Here is a 10019-nt window from a genome sequence, read left to right as displayed (position 1 = left end):
TGGATTCAAACTTCAGAGAATAAAATAGAAACGGTGACGATCTTCCTATTTAAGCGGTTGCACAAATGAATCAATATGAAAACAGAGAACAAAACACCAATGAAGTGAACTGATCAAGAAACCTGCTTTGATGCCATGTAGAAAGAAGTATAAATCATAAGCATCACTCACACAATGAATTTAACGTGGTTCGGCACGAAGCCTACATCCACGGGAGGAAGAGAGCGAGATGTATTATTCCTAGGTTGCTCATATTTGATCCCCTCCATATATAGAGTTACAATCAATAAATAGAAGGGAATAAAATCCCAAAATTATTGGATGTAGATCTGGCTGTGATCAGGGAAATTATGTATTATGAAGAAATATTCTAAATTGTGAATAATTGACTTTCGCAACAAATTCTCATATAAGGTTCTGATATAGCTGTTCTCACCTAAACCGAGCACCTTAATGTAAGGGGGGTGTATTCAATTAAGATTTTAATAAATTGTAATTTTAACATTATAATGTAATGGATTTCAGCAAGATTTGTAATTACAAGATTGTAATAAATTGAAATTACATTATTTTACTTATGATTTTAATAGATTGCAATTTCACTTGGGACTTTTTTGCATTCTCAAAAATAAATTTGCCCAGTGTAGATTGGATTCGGGTTAGCCACATTCGCCTAACCCCATGACCACTCCTAGTTTTTGTCAAGACTTGGAGCAAAAATTGTGGGGTAAAAAAACACTTTTTTTTAGTTGCTTGTGGCATAATCTCATATTTGGTTTGCTTGTAGTTTTTTGGGCAACTGATATTTTCGGACCTGTGCTTCTCCTTTATACTCCACCTTCATCTTTTCTCATATTTTTTCTTTTTTCTCTATTCTTTTCTTTCCTTTTTCCCTTCTCTTCTTCTTCCATCATTTGTGTTTTTTTTTTCTTATTTGGCTTTGGTCAATTATTGACGTGCCCTTCAATGGAGGTAATGTGTTATACATATAGTGGATGATTCTTCATTCAATATTGTCATCTCTGCTAACTCTCTGGCTCTCTCTCCTCCCATGGCTTTCTTCTCCATCCATCAATTTCTCTATGGCCTCCTTCACCTTTTCCTTTCTCACCACCACCATAATCTTCTCATTCATCACTGCCAGCTTTAGAATCTGTTCAACAAGTTTCTCATTCATAACTTAGAGGTTTGGGCAGCCAGACCCCAACTTTGTTGGTCTTTGTCCTTGTTTCCCTCTTTTCGGTCGGGTAGGCCGATGGAAGGAGTTTTTGGTCCTTCTTCTTTTGAATGCGGGGCTTGCCACCACCAAGCCAAGAATTTGGGCTTGAATGGAATGTGTGTGGGTGGATGTGTTGCACTTCTAACTTATGATCAAACGATTGATCTGCCAAGTAAGGAACCTCCTCTTGGCCTAGGTTCTTTCACTTCCTCGGGCTCGAGGATGGTTAGGCTTCGTATGGACGATGGTTTTGTGATTTTTAGGGTTTTAAGTAAAAGTAATGCAATTAAACTAAATGTGCGTGTAAACTTAAAGACAAGAATTAAAGTGCGATAAAGTAAATCAAAGCGATAAATAAGGCAAGAATGAAATAAAAGTGATAAGAACGATAAGAACGATAAACTGAAATAAACTTGAAATTTAAACTTAATAAAAGTGCGATAACAATGAAAAGTAAGGCAATGGAAATAAACTCGAATTTAAATGACAAGAAAATATAAATTGAACAAGAATTTAAACTTACACTAGGAAAAGGAAGAACTCGCTACACTAAGTGCTTGAAAAGTAAAATCCTAAGTCTAGGAAAAGAAAAGTGCGAGACGAAAGATAGGTTTGTCTGTCTAATGTTGTGTTTTTTCATCTTCATTTGGTGAGGTTTATATAGGGCATTCATCAGCCCATGGGCTGGCCATTCAATGGCCAAATGTCAACTCTTCTTAAAAATCTTTCCTTTTGAAGCCCTCCTAAATCCGTGGGATTGCATTGATTAAAATATTCTGACATGCTTGATTTTTCCTTGCTTTGGAACACTCGGAGTTACTATCAAATTCCTTGATTTCTTTCCTTGTGAGGCCCCCATCATGTGCACATAATCCTCCGGAAATCTAGGCTTGAATCGGTGACTTGGGCTTGGACCTCTAAGCCCCTTTAAATAGTCACTCCCATACTTTTAGATTTGTTATATTATAATAAACACAAAAATAGATAAAGGAAAGGTCAAACTAAAACTCTCCAACCCGTCCGCAAGGACCCCAATGTCCCAGCCTCATTTATTTGAATTTATATATATATAAACTCCAATTTAAAAGCCCTTATGCCCAACTCGCAAAGAACCCAAACATTTCAGCTGCTCCATCCTATAGCTCCAAACCAAAACACCCGGCCGTGCCTTCCAGCCTCATCCCGGCCATGGCCTCTACCCCATTCGAACAAAACCAGGCCGCATCTTCCAGCACAGCCTAGCCACGATATGCTAGCTGCCCGGCCGCAACAACCAATCAACACCCGGCCGAGAACTCCTCCAGTCATATCCTCCAAAACCCGACTGCCACAAGACCCTAACCCAATGAAACCGGTCACTCTTCTTCTCTTCTAGCTCAATCCCGGCCGAGATCTCCAGCTTCACTCGAACTGCCCTGCCGTATCGCTGCCCAGTTTTGTGATTAACAGCTTGGCCGTCTTCTCAAAAGCCTCAAGCTGCAGCCGCAACTCTTGCAAGCCCCACGAACTCCAAACCCGTGCGCACTTCTGCAGAAAAATCCCAACCATGACTTCACCAAAACTGGGCCGTTTTCTAGTTTCCTTTTAAGCCCCCAGCCACGGCCCGACCACAATGACTCTAGCCACGCTAGAATTTAATTTGGGCGCTTGTACTTTGTAAGTTGCTCGGGTTGGGTGAATTCTCACCACCCCCAAACAGTCCTTCAAAAAGATGACTCCCATGCCCCCTAAGGAGTTAGTTTGCTGGACTAGGTGATTTGACGTGCTACTAGTCTAAAGATGTATGTTTTGTTTTTTATGCCTAGTTTGGTGTCATTTTTTCAGTTAATTATCTACTCCGGTATGTTGGTAGTTCTTTTTATTGGTTCTTGCTGGGGGCATGTGAGTGTGAGATTTGTTATGAGATTTGGTATTTAAATTACCCACTTAAAAGTCTCACACAATACATCATTTAATGAAATACTTTTAAATCGATAAGTTTTTTAATACCATAGTACTTTTATTGACTACTTAAAAATCCTAATTGAATACGTACTTTTCCTGATGCCTTAAAAATCCTAATTGAACACCACTGGACTTTTAAACTTCAAAATAATCTATTAAAATATCAATTAAATTAACTTAACCTACGAAATTCTAGATTGCTCGTGCATTTAGAGCCCAATCTCTCAACCCGAACCCGAACCGGAAAGAGCCAATTTTGACCAAAAACCCAAACGAAACGACCCATCGACGCGATTAAAGATAAGGGTATGAGGAAACGCCCCTGGGCCTTTTTTAGTTGTCGTTGAGTGATTCGGGCACACTGTCAGCAGAAGAAGAATACTGGAGAGAGAGAGAGAGAGAGAGAGAGAGTTAGGGTTTCAGAGATAGAGCCGTAGAGGGGTCTCTTCAGCTCCGATCAATTGCGTATTTTAGGTAAAATTCCCTTTCATCCAGATCGAGTATTCTCCTACTTTTACTTCGCCTTTCTCATCTGTTTTGAGTAGTTATGATCTTCACTCTGTAAGCTTAATCAATCCCCTCTGGCTTTGCTCATAGTTTGTTCCTTTTAATTAAATTTTGCTCACAAATTTTCAATTTTGTTTCTGGATTTGCCCTGCTAAACCCTAAAATCATTGACGGTTTCAGCAAAACCCCTAAAATCCGTTTGGGGTTTTTATTCAATTGTTTTTAATTTATCAATTGTTTCTGATGTCTGATGATGGATGTTGACATGTCTTGATGTGCAGGATAATTCTTTGTTTCGTCAGAAAATCCGTAAATTGATATAAGAATTGCAAAATTAGATGGAGGACTGGGGTAATACTGCTTGCTCTATATCTATCTTATTCATGTGTGCCAAATTCTATGTAATACTGCTTGTTCTGTTTAAGATTTACCATGCGCATGTGGGTTTTTTTTCTTCCTTTAATTTTTCTATAATTTTGTTTTTGTTTTTATTTTATAATATTATAATTGTGGTAAGTTTTTTTGTAATTTAATTATTAAGTTTGGTATTTACCGTAAGTTTTCCTAATGAACATTTGTCCAGAGTTGTTCTTTTTCTTAAACTTTGAAGCAAAATTCCATTTACTATTTATTCAACTGGCGTGTTATTTTGTTTATAAAGCTGGCTTTCTTTTTTTCCTGCTTCAGAGGATGAGAAAATTCCAGCTCTTCTTTCTAAGGACCAACCGATACGTAAATGGGACGACGAAGATTTGGATGAAAATGATATTAAGGACTCATGGGAGGATTTTGATGAACCTGCTCCTCTGGTATAATTGATAGCATCATTAAGATCTTATTATTTTGTTGAGTTTCTGAAAGGGTTTTATTTTTCCTGTTTATCATTCAAAAGCCCAATCATTGACTGATGGTTAATATTTCTTGGTTGAGGAAACTAGCTAATCTGCTGGGGAAAATAGGCAGCATGATTGTTTATCTTTTGATGTGAGACCTTCAATATGGATTTGCATCAATATAAATGTTTATAAGTGGTGATTTTATGAAAAGACATCAGAATTGAAATTTGAGATTATATGGGTCCCGTATTTTTGGACATTAAAGAGTGTTGGTTAAGAAATAATTAACAAAGAAAAAGAACAACATCAAGAACGTGATTTCTGCTGGATGCCCTTGACTGGTCGCAAACCATATAATTTCACTTTGTATTGTGTTTGTCTATGTTGTCTAGTCATTGCTCGTTATTTCTCTTCCTTGCCCTAAATTGAAAATAGAGATAACTAGTTTTAAGCAAAGGTTTTAATGCTATTGTCCTACAGAAAGAGGTCGATCTCCTTTATGCAATGATTTCATACATTTCAACATTTGGATTTATTTCCCCTTTACTAATGAAGGTGAGATTGACTAATTTAGGTCATATCTAGTGGTTTGGTATGACAAGATTTCACGATTTAAATAATGCAGGTGTTAGTCTATTAGATGAATAAGATTTGGATCATAATGTTATATGGTCAGGAGAAAAGCTGTGCTTGGTATTCCAGTTAGTTAAATGTACATTCTAGCTGAAGGAGAGACTTTAGCTTTACTTAGAGAAGGGGCACCAATACTAGAAGGGTAAATGAAATTTGTAACTGGTCAAGATGATATGTAGCGTTTTTGTTTTCCGTGTGTTGACTGGAATGGAACTAGTGACTTTGAGCACTGAGCACTGATCAGTGATTCCATTTCTCAAATTGGTAATGCCAAGTGTATCTGTTGTTTTTCTGATTTAAATAGAGTTTCTATTGAACAAAGTGCAAACAAAGCTAGAAATCACTTGTGGAAGTGTATCGCATTTTATCTCCCATCACAGAAGAATTGGAATTATTTGTTTACTTTTTTTTAGTTGGCAACAAAATTAAAATGATATTAAAGAATTGTTTTTCGATATTTGTCTTTATAAAACAAATTTTGAAATACTTACTTGGTATGCACATTGTTGTGAGCATATTTTGAATCTGTCCACAAACTATAGTGAGCAGGCTGATGTGCTGTCATTAAGTTGGAGGGATTTGACCAATCAGGTTGGAGTAATGCTCACCATGCATAATCATATTGATTGTATTTTGTTTTTCATCTTTTAGGTTAATGAAAAATCTGTTTGTCCTTTATAATAATGATTATCCTTGATCATTTGTTATTTTGATGGTGGCCAGGAACCTGCAACAAAGCCACCATCTGAAAAGGCTCCCAAGAAACCTGCAACAAAAGCTACTGAAAAGAAAGGAAAAACTGTTGAAGTAGAACAAGAAGAGCCACTAGATCCCGTTGCTGAGAAACTTCGCCAACAAAGGTGAGAGGGAACAGTTAACCTCTGTTATTCTCTCTGTTATTACATATTTTTAAATATCGAGGTAATATGTGTTCTAGAAATGGAAGTTGCTGTTTTACACAAAGTAGCATGCAATGCATACCTAAATCATCTCAGAGGATCGCTGGTCATATAAACTGACAAGTCATATTCATATCTCCCCCGGCTCATGCTTAAGTTCAGTTCATTTGAGCTGACCTGTAATTTAGGTTGATGCTCTATGGAACTGGGAAATGCCTGCTTTAAGACCAGCAATCCTCTGAGGTGTGGCTAGCCCAGTCTGTAGCTATGCTTAGGAGGAAGAAAGGGATATACTGGTTCTTTTAACTTTTATTTTTTAATCTGTTTAAAATCCCATGCAAACCACATTGTTTGTTATGGTGAAATTTTAAAATAAAATAAAATAAACTCCTAAAAGCCGTAGGTCTCTGAGGAATTAGCTCAAAATTCACGCCTTGAAGGGACATTGTAATCGCTTCATGAAAAAGGCTTATGCTTTTTGGGAGGTTTTGCCTTGTAGAGGAATGCCTGCACGTCTGAAGCACTTGTGTTTGGTACTATTATTCCCAGATTGGTACTTAATAGGAATCTCGAGTGGGAAGTACAGGCTATGTTATGTAATCACTTCAGAACTTTGATTTGTTCATACTGAATGTCGGAACTTAATTTAAATAGATACTTGGTTCAACTATTGGCTTATAATGGTAAGAAAGTGTTCTTCTGTAACCATATTCAGAAGGATGCTTGGTAGCCCAGTCAACATGAAGTATGTTATTAAGAAGTCCAATGACTGAGAGTTAGAGGGCAGCTAAGTTAGTGGACAGGCATCGAAATATTAGGCAAGGGACAGAGAGAGGTACAGAGATTTTAGGAACAGGGGATCTGGACTAGTCATAGCCTTACTAAATGATGGTGAGGCCCATTTATTGACTAGGTCAAATTTTGTTTAAAAAGTTATGCAAATTTGTTTCTTCTGTTTTTCTAATTCATTGTTTTGATATGTTGATAGTAATAGTGCCTATGTGATAGAATCATTAGTTTGGGCACCCTTTCTGTATAGTGTCTATGTTGTCTTTAAAAGGTTCATTCATCTGTCCACCATAGGCTGTGTTCTGTGATCTGGCCTCTATTGGATTTTCATTTTCCTGAATTATCATTTGTACTGTATGCGTTGGATGGGGAACCAGGTGGTTCAAAATTTGTCAATAATTTATCAGTGAAAACATTATTTGTTACAAGTGATCGAACAATTACATGTTGAATACACCAAAAGCCTAAACCTAGTACACGAAAGCTTTATAATATTAAATATTTGGTTAGATTTGGTCTCTGTCGGTTCTGACTGAAGCTTTTCTCTGTCACAGGCTGGTGGAAGAAGCAGACTACAAGTCCACCAAGGAACTGTTTTCTAGTAGAGGTGATGACAAAACCATTGATAATTTCATTCCCAAATCTGAAAGTGACTTCCTGGAATATGCAGAACTTATTTCGCATAAACTTCGTCCATTTGAGGTGTGTTATTTGTGCTTCCCTTTTGAATAAAGGTTTCAATAATTCTCGAACTTGTTTATGGAGATTTTATGCTTTTTCCTTTTTAATTTCATTACAGAAAAGTTTCCATTATATTGGTCTTCTGAAGGCAGTAATGAGACTGTCAATGACTTCTTTAAAAGGAGCAGATGCAAAAGATGTTGCATCTTCTATTACGGCAATTGCAAATGAGAAGATAAAAGCAGAGAAGGAAGCAAATGCTGGTAAAAAGAAGACAGGTGCACATCTTTAGCCTACTTCATTCTTTTTTTAGAACAGAATTTGTCATGCTTCATTTCAGTTTTAGTTATGATATTTGATTCTATAAAGGAAAAAGAATACGAGTATATTGGAACTTAAAGGAAAATCAAGTGTTGATGTTTGAATGTTTTAAAATAATTTTGAAGAATGTCCTGCATGTTGAGAAAAGAAAAAAAGAGAAAACTGAAATACACTATTGGGTTTTGTTTTGAGAAGCATCAGCCAGAGCCTCTTAGTATTGTGGAACTCAGAAAGTAACAAGTTGGAAAATGCCTAACTCGTGTAGAGTGCATAAACTTGTGTGAAGGGTATTGGTCAAAGCAGCTGTCAGGCTTTGCAGGTTGAATTTTGGCTTTTGGGTGTAGGTGTCACCAAAGAATGAAAACAGCTAAAGATTTGTGTAATCAGAGTTGAATACGTCTGATTTCAAGTGTTATTTTCTATAGTTATGTAGATCTACCTATTATGACAATGCAAGACTACAGATTTATATAACTTCTCATTGGTGTTTGTTACTTGATTTTCTTGTTTACAGGTGCCAAGAAAAAGCAGCTACATGTTGATAAGCCGGATGATGATATAGCTGTTGATGGCTATGATCCGCTCGATGATTATGATTTTATGTGAGTAAAATGTAGCAAGTTTTATCAAAAAGGCAGTACAGGAACCTGTATTTTCAACATTGAAGTAGTGAGTAAGATTCATCCGGCGCCCCCTCAGAGGAGATTGATTGATATGAGTGTTATGTATTTTGATCGAATAAGAGTGTCAGATTGCCTTTTCTTATATGATGGTCAATTTTGTTAGTCACGGATGCTTGCTCTGCACTCATTGGCTTGTCAAATTAAATATATTACTACAGTTGAGAAAGAATTGCTTATTTTTTTCTGGCGCCCACATGTGGCGTTCACTTTTTATGTGCGCTATTTAATGTTGGATCATAGTTTCCTGGATAAATTTCGTTCATTGATTATATTTGAATCCTTAGTCAGTCGAGTCGGCTTAGCTTCTAATTACAAGTGCTAGGATTTGCCTCCTCAACTTTGACTTGTTCATTGTTCAGTTTGGTCGTTTTTTCGCTTGTGTTGAATTTTTCTTGTCTTGTAAAGAAAGAAAAACTGAGAATCTGTATAATTTTTAATTTTATATTTTGCTCGGGAGAATCGGTATAATTTGAAGAAGTTCAGTATTGGTGCTTTGATCTGGTGCTTGTGCCATAGATTAAGGATCACACTGATGAGAGAGACCATAAGATTAAGGATTACATTGAATAATTTGAAAGTTTGAAAGTTAGGACTATTCGTGATAAAATCCCCGAAAGAAAATTAAGACACCTTTATTGGAAACTTCTCGCAATGAACAAGACACATCATAATTTTTATAAAAAAAAAAAAAAAATGGAAAAACAAGCAAAGCAGCTCTTGTAACTATAACCAATGTCAGAAAATGGAGAGGGACTTCCCATCTCTGGCTGGTTACCCTTGTCCTTAGCACACATGACATGTATTTGTGCAGTGTGATGTGTGCTATAGGAATAAGGGGCTAAAAAACACTCCGGATATTGAAGTATTTCTATAGACAATGGAACAAACTTAGTTAAAATAGTGAGGTAGCAAACATTATACAACTTATTACAATAACTACTCGTGATAATAGATTAATTTAATTCGAATTCAAACTCAGAAGTGCATGAATCCGTTTATAGTATAATGTTATGCAAATACGAGTATTGTTCTTGCGGAAATTAGTTATTGATTTTAGTTTCTTTAACCTGGTTCAACTTAAGATTCTTTTATGGATTTTCAATTGAAGACTCAACTAAACAAACAAACAAGAAACCAAACATTTGACAATTAAGCAAGTAAATATGGAGGGTGCAACCTAATTTAAATCTAACCTAACAATTAAATTAAGACGTGATTGAAACAAAACAAACCATCAAACAAGCTAGGATTTTAAATTGATCATGAAGGCATCATAATCAACCACTAATTCTCTTATCCAGGTTCTTAGATGCAAGCTAACAAATTCACAAGTTAATTGATGAAGATTCCTTAAGCCTTCGGTCCAACACTTATGCCAAGTTTTCCTAGAGTATGATTTCTATCCTTGGACTAGCATAAAATTAAATATTTATGGATGCAATTTACTTATGGTGAAGCATAAATTAAACACTAGAAACTCATTAAAATCAATGAAAATGAAGAATTC

General features: G+C 36.2%; 1 protein-coding gene across 2 annotated transcripts; it reads left to right on the top strand.

Moving 5' to 3' along the window:
• The first annotated feature begins 3476 nt into the window (after positions 1–3476).
• Positions 3477–8681, top strand: LOC110758054 (uncharacterized). Of its 2 annotated transcripts, none has more exons than XM_021959844.2 (7): positions 3477–3637; positions 3952–4021; positions 4358–4479; positions 5863–5999; positions 7382–7529; positions 7627–7786; positions 8344–8681. In XM_021959844.2, exons 2-7 carry the CDS (start codon positions 4009–4011, stop codon positions 8433–8435), a joined length of 672 nt encoding a protein of 223 aa, XP_021815536.1. In that variant the 5' UTR covers positions 3477–3637; positions 3952–4008; the 3' UTR covers positions 8436–8681. The 2 variants fall into 2 exon arrangements, with proteins under 2 accessions (XP_021815536.1, XP_021815537.1); XM_021959845.2 differs by having other exon boundaries at positions 3494–3724.
• Positions 8682–10019: the final 1338 nt, after the last annotated feature.

This window comes from Prunus avium, chromosome 5 (genome assembly GCF_965620075.1).
Source record: "Prunus avium chromosome 5, drPruAviu1.hap1.1, whole genome shotgun sequence".
Taxonomy (NCBI): domain Eukaryota; kingdom Viridiplantae; phylum Streptophyta; class Magnoliopsida; order Rosales; family Rosaceae; genus Prunus; species Prunus avium.
This window is presented reverse-complemented; position numbering and strand designations above follow the sequence as displayed.